The sequence below is a fragment of the Drosophila ananassae genome, chromosome 2L, assembly GCF_017639315.1.
Source record: "Drosophila ananassae strain 14024-0371.13 chromosome 2L, ASM1763931v2, whole genome shotgun sequence".
Taxonomy (NCBI): domain Eukaryota; kingdom Metazoa; phylum Arthropoda; class Insecta; order Diptera; family Drosophilidae; genus Drosophila; species Drosophila ananassae.
Window position 1 is genome coordinate 7,282,167 of NC_057927.1, and position 18,811 is coordinate 7,300,977.

Consider the following 18,811-nt stretch of genomic DNA (forward strand, 5'->3'; position numbering starts at 1 on the left):
GGAAATGGCGGCTATTACCATTTTAATGGTGGAATATGAAAAAGATTAATGATTAATCCATTAAACTAAGTAATAATTTTTGACTTTAGTGATCCGTTTATTGGTCATACTATACAAGTTCACACCTTTCCGAATAAAATAGTTCACCATAGAGTCATTCTGCTTCTAAATAGATATTTTTATTTCGGCTTGTTTGGATAGCTAATGGAGCCTCAATCATTTTAAGGATAGGTATATGGGACGGCTAGTGCTTCAGCTGAGACATTCCGCCAATATCTTACTCACTTGGCTTGGATCGCATCGTTAGCGCTGTCGACTCATGGGTCGTAAATCAATTTTCGACATGTTTAGACTCACCCATAAATTCCACTAGCTATGTATATTTATAGATAATGTAGTCCCCACCGCAAAGAAAACGAAAAAAGGAAAGGACGGGCCCAGTACCCAGCTCCCAGTCCCCCGTGCTCATTCCGTGAGACCGATACGATTCCACTCGATTCGATTCGATTCGATTCGATTTGACTTCAACTCCGGCGAATCAAGATTTTATGGGCGCAATCGTAAATCGGCAATTTTATAGTTAATCGATGGCCATTTAGGCCCATAAGCCTCTCGATGCATATTAATATTGGGGAATCGATAGGTGGGCCCCAGTCCCCCTAGGCTCAGACGCCATGAAATTGATTTATTTGCTTTTAAAGACGTGTTTAGCACACGGCCTCGGGGCTGCGAGATCGTAAAATTAATAAGGGATTAACATGCCATGATTGTGCCCCAAAAGCCGTGCTATGAGCCGGGAAATTAAGTCAAAGGTTAAAGCGAAAGCCGGCGGAACCGGCGAACCCATATGCAGATACTCAGATACATTGGGATACTCGATACAGAGACAGATACAGATACGCCGGCAAACGCCCTAAGATGAACGGAGCAGACGCACTGACAGATACCGAAAACCCACCCCGAAAAGCGGACAACGAAAAAGGAAAAGGAAAAACTAAAATGAGAGCAATGACAGCATGTCCAAAATCCAGTATGGCCGAATTAAATGTTCTCTTTCTCCGCTTTGCTCGCTCCTTCGCAGCGGCCATTGTTGCCATGGTAACGGGGCTGGCCGGGGGTTGGAGTGGGTGACAGAGATGGCAGGCAGAGGGAGACGGGCTGAGCATGCTCATAAATTCATTTGCTTGTTGTTGTCGAGCAAGTTTCTTTATTATTTTTTGTTCGTTTTGGTTTCGTTATCTCCTCCGTTGCGGTTGTCCACTGCCCCACCCCCTCCTCCAACCAACTAGCCGGTCCGGTATCTCTCAGATACTTTGTATGCTCGGCTTTGAGCGCTCGTCGCCAGCTGAGGTTGGCGACCGGCAACTTAAAGATACAATATGTCGCTGAAAATCAGAGGACTAAAAGAAACGATCCCAAAAATAAATTTTAAAATTTAACTTGGTATCTTTAAGAGCAAGGCTATATAGATAAAATCAAACCTCTCCAAATCTTTAGCATTTTAAATATTTATTTTTTATATTTTATAATTTAAAAAATATAAATTAGTTTCTACTATTTTTCGATAAAAATTGCGAATTTTATTTTTTGCAATACTATTCTTATAGGAAACTATATTTCAACCCCGATTTCCATTCACAATTGATTGTGCGCACTAGACTGTGTGGGTAAGTACGGCCTTGCTCAAGAGGTGGCGCTTTTCAGGTTCGGCAACTGGCCGTTTATGGCGCTAGTAAAATCGAACAAGACAAAATGCATATAAAATCCAAATAAATGCAACAAAGTGTTTGAGTTATACCTCTTTTGCCGCATTATTTCTTAATTTTACTGCCAATGATTATATTTTTCTATATGTTTTTCAAATAAAAATCACACCAACATTAACCGCACATTGTGTTTTCTTACTGGTTTTGTTTATTGTTCTCTTAAACACAATAGAATGCATGGAAGATATAGATCATTCAACCAAATAGCTCATAAAAAACGCAAAAAATTAATTTTATAATAAAGTATATGGGCCCCAATGGTCCGTTCGTTTGCCACAAAAAAATTATTCATGGTCTCATAATTAATTTATTGTGTTGAAAAATGCATGATGAGGCCAGAAATGTTTTATCGCGAATACTAAATTTAATTTTAACGACAGTTAAGATTTGTTTATGTCGTCAATAAGTCGTAAAAGCGAAATAATTTATTTCTGGTTCTGTTCGAAAAATATTTTGAATGAAAATATATGTTCTTGTATCAACAAGCGAATATCCTTGGGCGAATCCATCAACATTGTTGCATAATTGCCTGGTGGGGCAAGTTCAAGTCAGCTGTTCCATCATCTGGTAACAAAAAGCCGCATCAACAGGTTGCGGGTACTTCCCCCAGCCATCCAGTAAAAGCCACAATCATATATGATATCATTTTCCAAAAATATTTTATTCAATCCATATATTTACAAAGTGATAACTTAAAAAATATTCAGTGAAAAGTGTTTAAATTGTATTTAATTCTATTATAAAAGTGCTTAGTGTTTTAAATATTTCAGAATATTAAGTTTTCACGTCCCGCGTTGAAGGTGTTACCTCGTGTTACGTATACTGAAGGTATACCGGATAGGATACACTCAGGATACATTCAGTATACGTATACGAAGTTGCACAAAATCACCATCCTCCGTAATGTTCTAGTGCTGCAATTAAAGATATATTTCCGACACTGGACTCCGGGAGTCTGGGAGTCGCGGCGTTGTTGACCCGACGATTGCACGGCCGCAACTGAAACGAGCTGGCAGGAAAAGCAGGAAAGCAGCCGGCATGTCCTCGTAATTGTCGTTTCCTTTCGGGCCGACCGCTCGTGTCTCACTCGCACTCGTATGCCGCTTTTCACAGGCATTTTCCTCCTGCCCACAGCCACTTCCGGCCGCTGTGTCCTGTGTCTATTCCTGTGCCCGAGCCCATTTCCTTTCCTTTGGTGGTGGCTGGCTGGCTGACTGGCTGGCTCATCGAGTTTTCAACGGGAGCTCCGGATAGAGAATCGAAAATGATTGCGATAACCTCAGACGTTTAGCCCGGCACTTGTCACATATGTAAGACGTGCCTTCAGTCCGTCTTTATTCTCGACTTCTGCTGACTCCTGGCTGCTGGAAAATATCAAAAAGAAAAGACTTTCGGTGAACAGTAAGTTTAAGAAGTTACGACGCAACGCAGAAAGTTCCAAGCTCCCAGATACCTGGCATTAATATTCCCGCCACCCGGTGCCACTATTTCGCCAATCGCGATAATCACCCTTTGTTGCCATCCATTACCCACCTGCCCTGCCCCCTTTTGGGAGCCCCTACTTGCGCTCACGAGCACGTCCTTTCATTTAATCCCTAACAAGAAAGGGGCGGCCTCCCAGCCAACACACACACACACACACACACAGCTGGCAGGAGCAGGCCAAAAAGGAGCCAAGGGAGAAAGGAGACTTTCACAGCCAACCAGGCAACTCTCTGGCAATCTAATGCCTGAGATAAAATTCAAAATTTATAATATTGCACAGTTTGCCCGATATAAAACGTAAACTTATGGCTCTCGGGGAGTACGTGCCATATTTTTCTATGTGTATGTGCCCAAGTCTCAGCCACTATACATTTGCCTATGTATTTCCACAAGCTGCCTTGTTTCTGGGTATGTGTGTGAGGGTCCTGGGGCCTGGCTCCTGACTCCTGCGCCCAACCCTTGCCGGCAAAGAGTCATGAGCTCGTTATGCCCGTGAGATTTCATTTGTGCGCCGAGACAACCCCCCGAAAAACAGTGGGTTCTGTTCAAAGAGACGCAGTTCAAAACTTAAAATATTATATATTTTTAATTTTAAAAGCAATAATAAAGGATACACATATCGGCAATGAAGTCATAAAACTAATGACAAAGTTTGAAGTTTATTTTTTAGCTGATTTCTGAAAACCTCAGCCAATATGCTATTTCCTTTTAACTTAACTACTATTACAAATTTGAGCCCCTAAAAATAATTACAAATAGAAGTTCAAAGTCTTAAAACTTCCCAGCTGATACCTTTTAATATTAAATATCCTTTTAAAACCCTACACATTTTCGTTCATCATTCATTGGATTTCGAACCACTGTGCTTAGGCACAGTTCCTTTTGGGCCTTGGCAGACATTTTGGGGAGGGTAGTAGGAGGGTGGCAGGACAACTCCAAAGGTGGGGAGGGCGTACACACAAAACGGCCGTTACAACCATAAATATCATTTTTTTATTGGCACAACCCTAAATGGCGGCATTTGGCAAAGCAAATTCCGATGCAAAACGGCGACTCCCAGAGGAATGTACTATGTACCATATAATATTGGGATGGGCATCCGCTCGCTTAACGAGTAGTGGACCCAGGTTTTTGGGGGAATTATTTTTTGCTGGCTTTTGGGGCAGCTGGGAGCTGGGAGCGGGAAGTTGGAGAACCGCCCCCAAAGAATGTGCGACAATTTGGCGGACCAACGAGCCGTATGGGTGCGAGTCAGTAAAACATCCTTGGGGGGATGCTCAAATGTCCATCGCCCGAAATCCTTGTTCGCCAAATCGCCCGATTCGGTGGAACGTGACTTTATGGCAAATCGCTGCCATTCTGCCATTCTGGCCAAAGGTGCTAAGCGATGCTGCGTTCAGTACGGATGCGATGAGTCCTTTGCGGCATGTGGTGTTAAATGCACGCTTCGTTTCACCGGGACGCACAGACAATGGATTCGCCGGGGAACGGAAACAATTGCTCGAAATTACAGACGCCATTGCGCCATTGTTGCCAGCAGACGCATTCCGATTCCGCATTTCGCAATTCCCGCCTCCGACCCAGGGCCCCACTCCCTTGCGGTTTCACCTGCCCTGGACCGCAAAAGCAGTCGAAGCAGTCGTCGCCATCAACGCTTTCAGTTGATTGTTTCCACGCTTGGCAGCAGCCGCAGCCCCCTTCCTTTTCAGCATCCTTCCCAGCCACACCCACACACAAAAAAATACCAGGATCCAACACAATTCTAAACTTTTCAGGGAACACAAGAGCATCCGCCCCGGCCCCGCCCCCTCTGCACTTGGACGACGTCTTTGGGGCGTAGTTCCCAAATGAGTTTCCATTTTTTCCACCTTTTTTTTTTGGTTCTCAATTATTCTGCTCTGTTCTATTTCATTCTTGCGGGCGAGGACCTACGCGTATATTTCTTTATCGCCCATTGGGGATTATGTCTCAGGAATTGAAGTTTAATTTAGTTTTCAAATTTGTTTCACCTCGAATCGACTTTGTTGAGAACTCAAGAGTTCAAAGCGCTGACAAAGGGATTTTTATCTTGAAATGAGAATTCTTTTATTGGGGCTTGAGTTTTAAATTAGTTTTAGTCGGTCCTCAATTATTTATTAAATTATCATTTTTCCTATTAATTCTTTGCCAAAACGATACTCTTTACAAGACTAGCATTTGATATGAACTCTAATTTAAATTTCAGAATGCTTCGCATTCAATGTCTGGGCGAATGTGCTCGGTGCGGTTCTTGTAAAATTTTCGAGTAGCAGCCGGTGGACACAACTGCTCCGGGAAAGCAAATAGAGGCTGGGAGGGGAGGGATTGGGGACTGGAGTGGAGCTGGAGCTGGAGCTGGGCAATATTGCGTCAATGACTTGCAAACAAAATTAGAAAAGAAAACCCGAGCGGTGGGTAGCATATGCTGCTGAGTGCGCTCCGGCATCAAAATGACTACACAAACTTTTCAAATTAGATTTCACACCCAAACTAAACACGAGACGATGGCGACAGTCACGGCAGAGGAGAATTCCCAAATAGAATAGGGGAGGGGGTAGGTCTTTCAGAGACACAGACTGAATTTCAGGCTGGGACTTTGACTCGGTCGGAGCTTGGAGATAGCCACGACACTAGCGCACATAGTTCGCCACTGTATTTTAGTTTATTTTGTTTTATTAAAACGACTAATGGGTGGTCGGCTGCCTGGGTGGGTGGCTCAGCGGTCTGTCCCGAACACAAGCAACGCCCAGAAATGGACACAATTAGTGTGCAATTTATGCTCCATGGAGCAGCAGTCGGGCAGCCATAATGATTGCCTCTTGTCTGAGCTGCAATTTGAATGGCCAAATTAGAAGTCGCAGACCCGACTGTCTGTCAGCAATTTATTTATGCATTCAAGGTTCAAGACGCGCTCGGCAATTTGATAACTCGCCGGTCCCCGAGACCCTGGGCATTAAATTTAATGTCTGAGGGCGTTAGCCACACATGTAAATTGTGCGCAACTCTGGCACTTCTAAGGCATCCCATTATGGTTGTGGGTAGGCCAGGCCGCCATCCCATCCAAAATAATCACCCAGCAACCCCTGAAATCAGCTTGATAATTCGCAATAATCAAAACTCGCAACGCCATATTGTCTGGCGGTCTATGGAGGGATACTACAATAATTGAAAATTTATTTTAAAAGAAAAAGATGTCCTATAATTGGTTACAAACATCTTTTTTAAGACACTGAGGCATAACTAAAGCTTGAACACCCATTTTAAAATTTATAGAGCCATGAAAATTGAATGAGATCCAAAACCCAACACAGACACTGTTAACTACATATATCGAATGCCCACTGTATGGTTCTGAATATGTCACATGTGCCCGTCCGACTTCGTGCTTCACGCCTGCATCTGTTCGCATCACAAAAAATCCCCGAATATCGTAATCAAAATTCGTATAAATGAAGAGAAAATCAACCCGGCTGTTTGCCATTTTGCAGCATCGCTCCCTCCCCCAGGGGGTGGTTCTGTTCTGTTCTGTTCTAGCCCTGTCCCTGTCCCTGTATGGGTGTGTCGGTGAAAAACCGCCCCTGTAAGTGCGTTCGTGTAGGTGCGACTGCGTGTGTGAGTACCGGAGTGCGTAATTATGCGTTTGGCAGTCGTAAAACTAAACTATATGGCTGTCGTCTGCCGGTGTCGTTTTGTAACTGATCTCCGAGTTCAGGGAACGACCTCTGCATCTCTCTTCCCGACCGAGGGGGATTCGTCGACCTTTGGGTCTGGGCCGAGGAGTCGTGGCGTTGCTTGATTGATTTATACGCATGTGAAAAATACAGCTACGACCCGGACCACTCGTTAACTGTCTGTCTGAGCCGTCTGGTTTGATTTAGTGCCGCTAATAAGTAGCCAGGTGGCAGCTTGACCGATTTCGGCCCAAAAACTCAATGCACAGAAATATTGCGTATACGCCCCATGAGCCGTGAGAATGTTCTTTGGGTGATTTTGGGCGTTCTGTTAACTAAAGGCATGGTTTAGGGGTCTTTTAAGAAGTGGGAATTATAGACTGATGTGATAATAAAGTTAAGAGCTCTAATATTTGATTATATAAGGGATAAAAACCAATATCATTCTATAAGGTATATACTATAAGGTATAAAAGCTGGAATATTTATATTAATTCCTCTTATTAAATAAGCTATATTTAATATTAATTTATTCATAAAATAACCATAACTCACCAACTAGTCCAGAGCACTTCCATAGGCTTCTCCGAGGGAAGACCTGCCAAGTGATAACGAGATGGAGAAGAAATCATGCGAAAAGCAATATTAATGCAATAAAAATCGATTACCCCAGGGAGTGGCGATGGGAGGAGTGCAATAAATAACCTGCCCCACTGAATGCAAACCGAAGCTGTGAGCCGGCAGCCACACAGGCTGGGCGAGGGGGAGTGTGCAAATGAAAATCATTTCAGTTGCCGGTATTATCGTACTCATCATGATGAACTTCATCATGGCCTGCCTCATCAGACTTTTGTCGTGGCACAGTGTTTATTGCTGGCGGCTTTCCGGTCCCCCTTTAAGTACGACCCCCCTGGAAGCCCCTTGATGCCACGAGATGGGCATTCTGTAGCTATCTGTCTGGCAGTCAGTCATTCCGGGCAATTGTTTCATTCATGGACCCGCCAAAAAGGCACAAGGCGTTTATCATCCCAGACGAGTCTCGTTCATAGCCCCCCCGTCTCTTTTGCTCCGCATCTATGCCTCTCTTTCGCTGCGTAGGCAGTTCAATGTGTGTGTGTGTATGTTGTGTGTGTGTGTGAGCAAAACAAACCATAAATGTGCGTGGCAAGCAGAAGACGACGATGAAGACGGAAAGCAAAAGAAAAAGCTGTCTAAAAGCAAAAACACAAAGTTTTTGTCAAAGGGTCGACCTCCCAACCCCCCCACCGCTCCTTCCACCCACCCTCGGCCATAAGTCAATGTCAATGGCACGCACACACACACACACACACACGCACACAGTCAACTCTATTTGGGGAACTTTGGTTTTCGGGGCGGCGAGCAGCTGAAACAGCCATCCATGTTGACTCTTTCGACGGGGCTTCCACGTCTCCATGCTTAATAAGACCTTGACATGCGACAGCGTTTGCTTGACAAACAATCTGTCGCATGTCAAACGAAAAACGGCCAGAAAATTTGTTATTTGGTGTTTATGGCGGCGTTTAGGCCTCACGGCTAGCTGGATAGCGACTAGCGGCACGGGATCTGCAAAAAAAGGCAAAATATAGATAGAGATACTTTAGATACGAGGGGGATTGTGCGGAAACTGGTTTGCAAGCTGCAAGCTGCGGGTGTCACTCACACAGATACACAGACACACTTACGCACAGCAGCACACCGTCGCACCCGCAGATACAGATGCAGCGGTAAAAGATACAAATGCAAACCTGTTTCACGCTGCGCCTTAACGGTAAACCAAAGCCAGGAAAGCTTCCTCCTCACATTTTGTTTGGTCGAAACAAAAATAAGAACGTGAAGTAATATTAATTTGAACGGCACACACAAACTTAAGATGCACACTATAGCACAGATACTGTATCTAGAACCATTCACTGTCGAAGTTGCAGTTTTATTTTTAGCTGATGACTTTTTTTGCGGTTGTTTGCTTTCCAACGTTTTGCGTTCATTTGAAGCCGTTGCCCAGCGATTTCTTGCACGCCGCTCGCTCGCTGGTCCGGCGACGGCGACGCCGGCTGCTACGCCGGCAGCGACGCAGCTGGCAGCGGTATCTGTATCTGTGCGTATCTCACAGATATCCGGCCTCCATGCGGCCGAGTATCTGTGTGAGCGCACGTACGGCGTATCTGTGAGGGCTATTTTGTCGGTGTATGGGTGTGCCGTTCATGCGCAACTCTCCTGCCGCTTACACGGTGGTGTGTGCTGGTGTTGGTGCGGCACACGCACGTGCGCCGAAATTTCCCTCCGGCACTCACACAACCACACCTCGGCTGCCAACCTCTTTGGGACATTTTGCGCCAAGCCAGTTAACTGGCCCAGTATCGAATTTGGGATATTTCGAACCATATCTCTAACGAAATGTCCCAACCACGTGCTTGCCGCTCGGTGGGTTTGCTTTTGTTTTGCTTCTGTGCTTTTTCCGCTGCAAACTCTGGCCGATTTTTCGAAAAAGGGGAGCTTTTTCGCCGGCCCCGTAGCTTTTGTTGGGTGCGTTCGGTATATAACCCCGCCCACGCTCCACAGCTCCACAGCTCTACGGGCTCTACGGGTATTCAATCCATTTATGAGGCACTTTCGGCCCATCTCGACTCGAAGCCGTTGCTGTGTTGTTGCAATTAACGACCATTTGAATTATATTTGCGCTCGTAAAGTTTACAAGAACAGTTTGCCGGGCTGGGCCGCTGCTCATCCTGGCGGCTGGTGCCCCAAAAAAAAAGTACTAGAAAAAATCGACATCACTCTGACTTTGGACCGGGCGGCCTTTTTCTCATTTTCCCCCATTCATTTCGGCCGTAGACAGCAGAAATTTTTACGACTTTTCTGCACAATGCGCAAATACAACGACAATGGACCATCCGACCCTAGACCTCCTCCTCCCCTTCCCCCTCCCTCTCCCCACATTGTGCCGCCCCCTCACCTTGGCATTCCACTGTGACTCGAACCGGGATTGGGGCTGGAGATTTTATTGTCGGTTTTCTCATTTAATAAATCGTTTGTTGATAATAAATTCTGGCCTCGACTTATATTAAAAATTGTTCCTCTAAATAGTTTCCAGCAACCCCCAGCCGCTAGAATCTATTAGAATAATTACAAATATTAAACTGAGGTTGGCTTTTACAGATCGTCGATCATTTGGATGGACGTGTTTATGATTTTGAAAAGATTTAGCATGCAGTTATTTATTTTCGAACAAAATGACGCTTAAACTAAGCTGAGAACTTTATTTAAAGACTGTAATTAAAAACATCAACTTTGAGTTATGGGAAGATATATACTTTAGGGTTAAACTGAAGTAATGGTTGAGCAATAGAATTGGAAAATAATACTCCATCTCAAGTGCTTTATTTGTTAAAGTTCTGGAGTTGGAGAACTACAAGCCTGGCAAAGCGAGATAATGCAGAAAGTATTTGTTTAGCATTCCGGGGAACTGCAATATGGATTTTTCAGATAATTTCTGGCACGGCATGTTCGCTGTTCACCCCTCGGTAGATAATTAACAACCCTTAGCCCGCTCCGCCGTTGCACCCTTACGTCTCTGTCACTGTGTGTGTGTGAGAGTGAGTCTGTGTGTGTTTGCATGGATGCGCTTACCCCTAATTGCAATGCCATAAAAAAGTGCAATTCAAGCGAAGGACAACCACCGAAGGAGATGCGAATGACGAGAGGTGAGCAGAAGCGGAGGAAAGGCTCTTGGCATTGTGCCATTACATTGCAACCATGATTATGATTAGAACGGGCATTGTCTTGCAACAAGGAGCGTTGCAAGGACCCAGGACCGAATAGAGAACCATTTCTGGTGGTTGGGCAGGGGATCAAATTATGCGAAACTGCATTTTCACTTTTCGCATCGCCAAGCCAGAGCCATTGGCACCATACGGCTGCCAACTGGCAGCTGCTCCTCTGGATGTAAGTGTCCTTGCCTCGGGAGAGTGCACAGGATAAAGACAAAGCCCCAGACCCTCGAGACCATCAACTGCTGCATGCAAATTCCTTCGTTGTTCGGGGATATCGAAAATCTTGCAAAAGTGCAGCCAATCAACTGGAAATGGCCAGGCGACGAGTTAAGTGCACCGCCAAAGCGTCCCCGACCATTGCAATTGATAACAGATACTGTAGCAGCAGCCACTTCAGATACTGCGGCAGCAACATCAGTTACAACGGTTACACCGGCAACCTCAGGCGGTACGACAGCAACATCAGGCCCCGCAGCAACATCAGCAATCGCGACGGCAAACACGGCTGATAGGCGATAAGGCGGTGCGAGCGGACCACCGCCGCCGTCCTCCGACTGTCGGCGATTTCGCCAGCAGCGGCCCGACCGCGCGTTTGGGGGGCGCGTGGGCGTGGGCGTGGCACTAGTGACTAGTGTGCACCCTGTTGCGCACATGGCCCCAGGCACTGTCCGCTCTGCTCGCACCCAGCACTACTGGCCGCTGGAGCGAGCGAGAGGCGACTAGGTGGGGCCAAAATGGCGGCCATTTTGGTGGGAGCGAGAAGGCAATGTAGGCAGCGGTTGCTGAAGCAGCGCAGCGCAGGCGTCAGCAGCAACTGCGACAGCGGCGACGGCGACGACGGCAACTGCAGCGCAGCAGCGGTCCGGCGTTGGAGACTTTCGCGGGATGTGTGATGGAATCTTGGAGCTGCAGAGCTCCGGAGAAAGGAAAAACAAGAAAAAACGCCAAGCGGTCGCCGGGGAGAACTCGTTTGGCTTTTGAGCGAAAATGCCTCGAGTGAAAACTCGTCACGGCTCCCGGAGGAAACGCCAGCCCACTCGGACGGAATTGATTTTCCAAAACTCAACTTGAAGCTCTTTGTTATTTAAGTGGAATTTTGCCGAGAGAAAGAAACCCAATTTTAACCCGGGAATTGTCGTTTTGCACACCTGACGACCTGCCAAACGGCAGCTGGCTTGGCTAAATTGGGTTCAATTAGTTGCCACCAAATGGGGCTCGCTTTGAGCCGGAAAATATGAAAATTTCATTTGAAAGCACAAATTTTGGAATTATTTCAAGGAAACTTTTCTAAAGCGGAACGAAGTTATTAAAGCTTAGAGATTGTAAAATTTATACCCTTTTTGAGAATTCATTCGTAATATATATATAGAAAATATACAATAAATATTTAGTCTTCAATATGTATGGTATTTGTTTAGGAATTCAAATAAATTAAATTTTATTTTCACGTCACAGTTGATAGCTCATTTAAATATTTTTATATTTCCGCTCGATTTCGGATGCTCCAATTAATTTTAAAACATTTCTGCCAAATTCTGAAAACCAATTATTTTTATTCGAAAACAAACTAAATAGAGCCTCGGCCCTCTCCTCTCGTTTCAGGTCTGTGTCTTCGCGTGTGTGGTGTGTTTTTATAACATTTGTGGATTACGCCTATAAAAACTACACCTCCCCGCGGAGCCAGTCGAGCTGCCCCAGCCCCTCCGACCACTACAAAAGGGTAGGTATACGAATTTAAATATTCGCCTTTTATTGCCGCTAATATTAATATGAATCTGAGCTGGGCGGGAGATTAAATCAAAGGCGCATAAATCAGGCAGCATTTTAAATAAATTCGGTTTATGGGCGCGCCAAGCCACCGGAGTCGTAAAAGTCTTTTGTCTAAGCTGGAATCTGGCAGGAAACCTAATTGCATAATGATTTAATCCCAACATGCGGCTCTGGCGCATGAATCGATCATCATTTTTCTCGGACATCCATTAAATTTCTCGCATAATCGCTTTAAAAAGACATTAACATGGCCATAAGCTCGAACCGACGGCTTTCCATTTCACCCACAAACAAAAACCATGCCATGAGGGACGAGTGCCCAAAGTTTGGTTTTTAAACTCAGCTTCGGCGATCATTAAATGGGGAATGGTTCACAAAAATGTGAATAAAAGTTTATGAGGCATGGCTTTGTTTTCGCTTTTGTTGGTCGCGATTTTATGATTTAATTTGGCAACTGCTATTCGATATTATGTGGCTCCAATTTTTGGTCGCCACTTGCTGGATGGCACCTCAAATGACCTTATAAATATGATCGGCAGTGACCAGTGCACTGGCGAACAGAAATTGCACGATTTGTGCAGTTTTCGTTACGATTCGATTGTGGATGAGGCCATAAAGTGTATTCGTTATTGCCATTAGTCGCTCGTAAATTGGCTAACGAATGTGTCGTCTCGACCCTTGTCTCCCCGGCCTGCCCCGGCTCGGTTCTCACCTGCCCCCCGTACACCTTGCCGCCAAAAGTTGGCAAGTTCAGGCCCGTCATTGGCGGAGAGCCTTCACTCGAATATCCAGCCATCAGAATCCACATCCGAGCCCAAAGAGACTGACAAAGACGTTATTCCAGTTTTTAATCTGCTCAATTGCCCGGGCAGCGGGGGGCGGTCCAGGAGGCGGTGACTTCGTCATTGGATTTGCCATCGGATTCGGATTCAGATTCCAATTTAGACGCGGAATGGTTGTGCGATGGCGAGGTAATTAATATATTGCATTAAATTCTCGTAATCACGCATTTTTATGGCGGATCTCAAGACGCACAGAAGTGGGATTAGGGCGATGCACTTTGAGCTTAGGAGAATATTTTTTCTTGACTTGTACTCCTCCAAACTTATTCCAACAAAGATGAAGATATAATTGTGCCTCCTAAAATATTTTAAAATTAAAACAAATATTTTGTGAGTACCCCTACTCTCCGCTGATTAAGTCCATTTATTAACCGCACCTGTATTATACAAATGATGCTCTGAAAGCCCCCTAAAAGCTTGTAATCTGATCGAATTACACTCAGTTGATTAAATAAATTACAAATGTTTATAATTATGAACTAAAAGCATTCTCCGCCGTTAACAATTTCGACTGTCAGGTGACAATCACGAGCCACCCAAATCCAATCCATTTTGTTCTTTATCAGGGGCTTTAACAATGCTCTGGCTAAATCCAGATCCCGATTAAAGTATATAGACTGTCGGACTGAAAGTCACTGAAAATCGCGGCCACAAATCGTAACCTGCAATGGACGCTTATCATTAAGTGTACATAATGTGCTTTATTGTCACTTAAATACAGATTTAAATAATTTTATGACTTTATTTCATTTGTGGCCAGTCGGCGGTCGTAGTCGGCCCCAGGTCTATCTCTGCTGGATGTGGAATACAAAAGCAGCCATCTATATAAATAATAATAGCTCATTATAAGTAATCAATGACATTTGCACCCGCATATGAGCTCATTACGCTCCGCAATTACAATAATATTATTCACTGGCGAACAGAGTAACGATAATGGTTCTTAATGATGAAAAACAATGGAAATTATGATTTTTGAGTTATTTATTTCGAGAGAGCTTAATACCAGGTATCTTGTAAACTATCCTTGATCTCATTCCACTAAGATGGCCCTTAAATATACTTTAACTTAATTAAAACACTTGAGGAATATATACTTATATTCCCTTGGGTGTCTTGTTTAGTTCTCCTCCACTAGCGCAGCGAACTAATTTGCGTTAATTGCCCTTCACAGCGCCAGTGCACAATGGAGCTTCAAGTGGTAATTGCAGGCATTTCCATTACAAAAGCATAACAATATCAATATGCCGGGCATTTGCATAAATTGTCCCCACCCAGCTGATGATCGCTGGAATGTCGGGCAAGTCAAATAAATTTGCGTCGAACACCGAACATCGACTTGACTAGAAAATCGTTAGTCGAAGTGCGACAGAAATGGACAGTTAAATAAATCGACCGATGTCAGCCCGACAAGAGTCAGGCTATCTGGAGGAGGAACTGTGGCCAGGGTTTGGCGAATTTTGAGGAAGAGTGGGTCTTTGACTTGGGCTTGGACATGCATTTTTTACACAAATAAAAATTATTCATTATTTAAAATATAACAAAATAATAAATAGTCTAAAGGGTTGTGCATTTTATTCCCTATGAGTACCGGGTATCAAATAGTTCGCCTAAAGCTTATGTTTTAAAAACTCCCCCCTTTTATTCCTCAGTGCATTGTGATACTCTCGAGCTTCGATTTTGATATGCAGAACAGTCACTCGCGTGACAGTCGTACTGCGGCATGTGGTTGTTGCTGTTGCCATTGTGGTGCAGGGTGAAGTGGTGCAGAGTGGCTCAGTGGCTTTGAGCCAGCGTGGGCGAGTTAGTTTGTTGGCATTTCGCACGCATCCCACATAAATTAGCGAGATTTATGGGCCAGAGACTTAGATTCGCTAGAAAATCGCTTTCAAACGGCGGCGGGGACATGGATATGATGTGGAATCGATACTAAATAATCCTCTTTGGCGACAAACTTCCTCTCTCCAAATGGCCCTGTATCCTCCTCCTATATTATGTATTTTTTTTTCAGCCGGAGACACACCCAGAAAACTCTCGTGCGCCGTCTCTGTCCTTGTCTCTGGCTCATTATGCGCACTCGTTTTCGGAGTCGAAAAATCGATGGAATATGCAAAATATTGTTTGAGCTGCCATCGGGATCCGCCTAAGTCAACAGGGAGGTATTTGGAGTAACCCCCAATCCAGGCCAGAAACTCTTTCGGACGGGAATGTAAATTTGAACAGCGCTTTCTTTGTTTTCTCTGTGTCGCAAAAGGGCCACCGCGCTTTTCAGTTTGTTATTCTAAAATGGATTTTGCTCTCCATATCGCCCAGCTCCCAAGTGCCCGAGCTGCCTAATGTAAGCTGTATCTGGCCGTATCTGTATCCGACAGATACGCACCCAAACCACTCAGTCTCTGGGGCCTCTCTAGGCCCCTGCCTCGAGGCTCGATTTCAATTTCGGGTTTTCAATCGGGCCTCTAATGCTGCCCAAGGTGGTCAATGTTGTCCATTTTCGAGATTTTAATCGCTGGAATTTGTTTTAAGGCATCCAAATTTATGTGACAGCCCAAATTTTGAGTGTGACACTTTAGAAACATTTTTATGGTTTATTAAAAAGAAAAAAGTTCGATTCCCCGGCATCGGGCCAATCTCGTTTCAAATTCAAAGAGAAGAAACTAGTTTTTAATTAAAACTCCCAGATTCCAAGAGACTCTAGACTGGAAAGGAGGACCTGGGCGGGAATGGAGAAATTTGGCAAGGCACCAGGAAAAGTGGCACTGCACTTGAGTCCCTTTTAGGCCTTGCAGTGGGAAAATGGGGAAATCGATTGAAAGCCATAAAACAAAATGTTTATATTTCGAAAAGTCAAAAGTCAAATAGGAAATTGAAAAGATCATCAGACCGAGAGGCCCCGAGAGCTGCAATTGGCTGACTTTTCTTCCGGAGGGGACGCCCGTGAGTCCGGGACCGGGGAGGGAGCTGCTCTCTCAGCACTTGGACTTAATTGAAATTTGAAATATGGTATTATGTGCGCGCAGTTCGGAAACAGTTCATAATGCAGAGCTCGAGCCAAGTTCGAGCACACGACTCTTGTGCCTGTTTATTGAAATGCTCGTAATTATCCAGTCGAGTGTAATGAGCAACTGGCTCAAGTGGAGGTGTACACATACGTTCCCCCAACTCCCCCAATCCTCCAGCCCGGTTACAGCACACTGCCAATGCCATATGCACTTGCCCATGAAGGCAACTCGTCCGCGGTGTTGGCCAGGCCATTGCGGTTATGGTAATGGAAGAACGCTGAATGCTCAGCCTAATCACCTGCAGATGTACTTCTCGATTCGATTATAATTGGACTGGCTATGCCTCCAGGAATCCCAGAAATGTGAGTGGAAAGAAGATGGCTTCAAGCAGGATAAATGGTATTTCCCAAGGCTTTCAAAGTTCCTCGACTGATTAAAATTAAAATTCCCTCCGATAGAAAATCAATAATGGAGAGGAAAACTAACTCCATAGTCCCCCATTGTTCTCGCCTTATTTATGGCGGCACTTCTATAAATAATTAAGATTCTAGATCATCACCCCTTCGGATGGGGCATGTGACTGGCATAGAAATGGAAATGGCTCCTTTCGGAATAACTAATTAGGAAAACACATTTCCAGGGTCCGGACAAATGGCGAACAGCGAATGGAAAATGGCAGAAACGCTCGTTTTGCCGTGCTTTTCTCACCAAATGTCCGTCCGCAATTACTGGCCATTTACATAAGCCGTTCATTAAATTTTATGGCCCACTTCTGCCATTGTAAATAAAATGTCAACAAGCTCCATGCCGACGACACATTTGCGATTTAAATTAATAAGAATGCGAAAGCCCCAAAAGTCTCTAAAAATGAGGAAAAGGAGAAAGAAATGTGAAGGCGCCCCCACACAGATCGCCGCCAATTTCTATATTTAAGTGTCGAATTCTTTGACTTCTGTGACACCACAAACGATGAAAACAGAAAATCATGGCAGATGAGTGAGACCCCGGCCATGTGGAAGAATGTGGCGATAACCTAACGGAATGGCGGAATATTTTAAAATAATTACGTGCTTTTTCGATCCCGGCGAGGAGCCACCACCTCGGCGAAATAAGTTTAATGTTAATTTGATTGCGTTTTTATTGATAGTAAAAACATTTATGCGGCATACAAAATGAATTATGAATGATTTGGCGGACAGTGAAGCGTTGTCAACGATCCGGCCGATATAATATTCTGAATTCTGATTTCCGAATCTGATCCCCAATCGTCTTCAGCTGTGACGATCCGTAGAATTGCCCAATAACGAATTTACGTTCGTTATTATTTGTATTTTTACGGTTGTTTCCATTTTGATTGGAGTTAATTGGCCAGTTGGCTACGGCGAACAAGTTATTTCGGTTCTTATAAAATCATAATGGCTTTTTTATTCGAATCAAATAAGCAATATTAATTTTAAATTTCTTCGACAATTTTAATGGATGAATTTAAAGGGGAGTGAATGCCATTAAGGCTGTTAGACAAGTAATTGGTTTTAATTTTGATTGTTTATACACCTTAGGTTTGAATCTTCCCTGAAACTCCCACATCGCATCTAATTCCTGTTGAAGGACATTCGCCAGTAACCCTGTCATTAAGGGTTATGCAATTTGCACGGATACTATTTAGACATTGCAGGTCCTGCCGCTTTCCAAAGACCTTGGGCTGGGCAATTAGCCCGCCTGTGTTTTTTAAGGACAGCTGCCCCGCGGCCTACCTGTTAGCCTTTCTTTGGAATATCCTTTCTCCGGATGCAGTTTTTTACTCCAGCCAATGTCCTTGAAGGTGTATACTATTAATAATCGTTTGCCAAAAAAGATGCAACTGGTTAAAATGTGAAGTCAAGGTAAACGGGTACAGTTCTCAGCCCGCATCGATAAATTTAAAAAACTGTCAAGTCTGCCGGAGAATGCTTTGAATCTTCTTCTGGCTGGTTTTTCTCATTTTTTTTCGAGTTGGTTTGTCAACGAAAGTGAAGCGGTTAAATGGCGGACAGAGGTCGGTTAAAAAAAATTCAAGAAGGAGGTCTGGCGGCCATAAAGTCCGTAAACAAAAGGTTAGCGGCGGTCGTAAAACGCGACAACATGGTGTGACATTCTGCCTCGGCTGCTTCCATATTTTTACCATATCCTGGGCAAGGGGTTTCGAGAACTGGTCACCCTGCGACTTTTGTTTGCCATTTTATTGTCACTCCTCGAGGGGTTCCCGAGCAGAAAATCCGGCATTTTACGGCCCTTTTCGCAATTGGACAGTTTAACCCTTCAGTCGAAGGAAAAAGGACGCGGAAGTCCATCTGGATTACTATTCTTCACTCCCTCGGAGCAGAAGGGCGTTCAGTTCAACACACATTTCGTGGTTGTACTCGCGACGGTTCTGCTTCTTTTGATTGTGATTTATGGGTCGAGAATAACCGGAAACCGAGAGTGTAG

The 18,811-nt window shown here is 44.5% G+C and overlaps 1 protein-coding gene across 7 annotated transcripts in view; it reads left to right on the forward strand.

The window, feature by feature from the left end:
• The window catches only part of LOC26514230, an 88,817-nt gene that overhangs the window by 61,406 nt on the left and 8,600 nt on the right, over positions 1-18,811 (forward strand). For 2 of the 7 annotated variants that reach the window (XM_032452986.2, XM_032452983.1), the window contains exons 5-6: positions 1,608-1,667; positions 12,334-12,451. In XM_032452986.2, coding sequence (XP_032308877.1) covers positions 1,608-1,667; positions 12,334-12,451 — 178 coding nt within the window. Of the gene's footprint in view, positions 1-1,607; positions 1,979-12,333; positions 12,452-18,811 lie in introns of those variants that run through there. The other 5 variants (XR_006506911.1, XM_044714191.1, XR_006506910.1 and 2 more) reach the window with 5 other exon arrangements.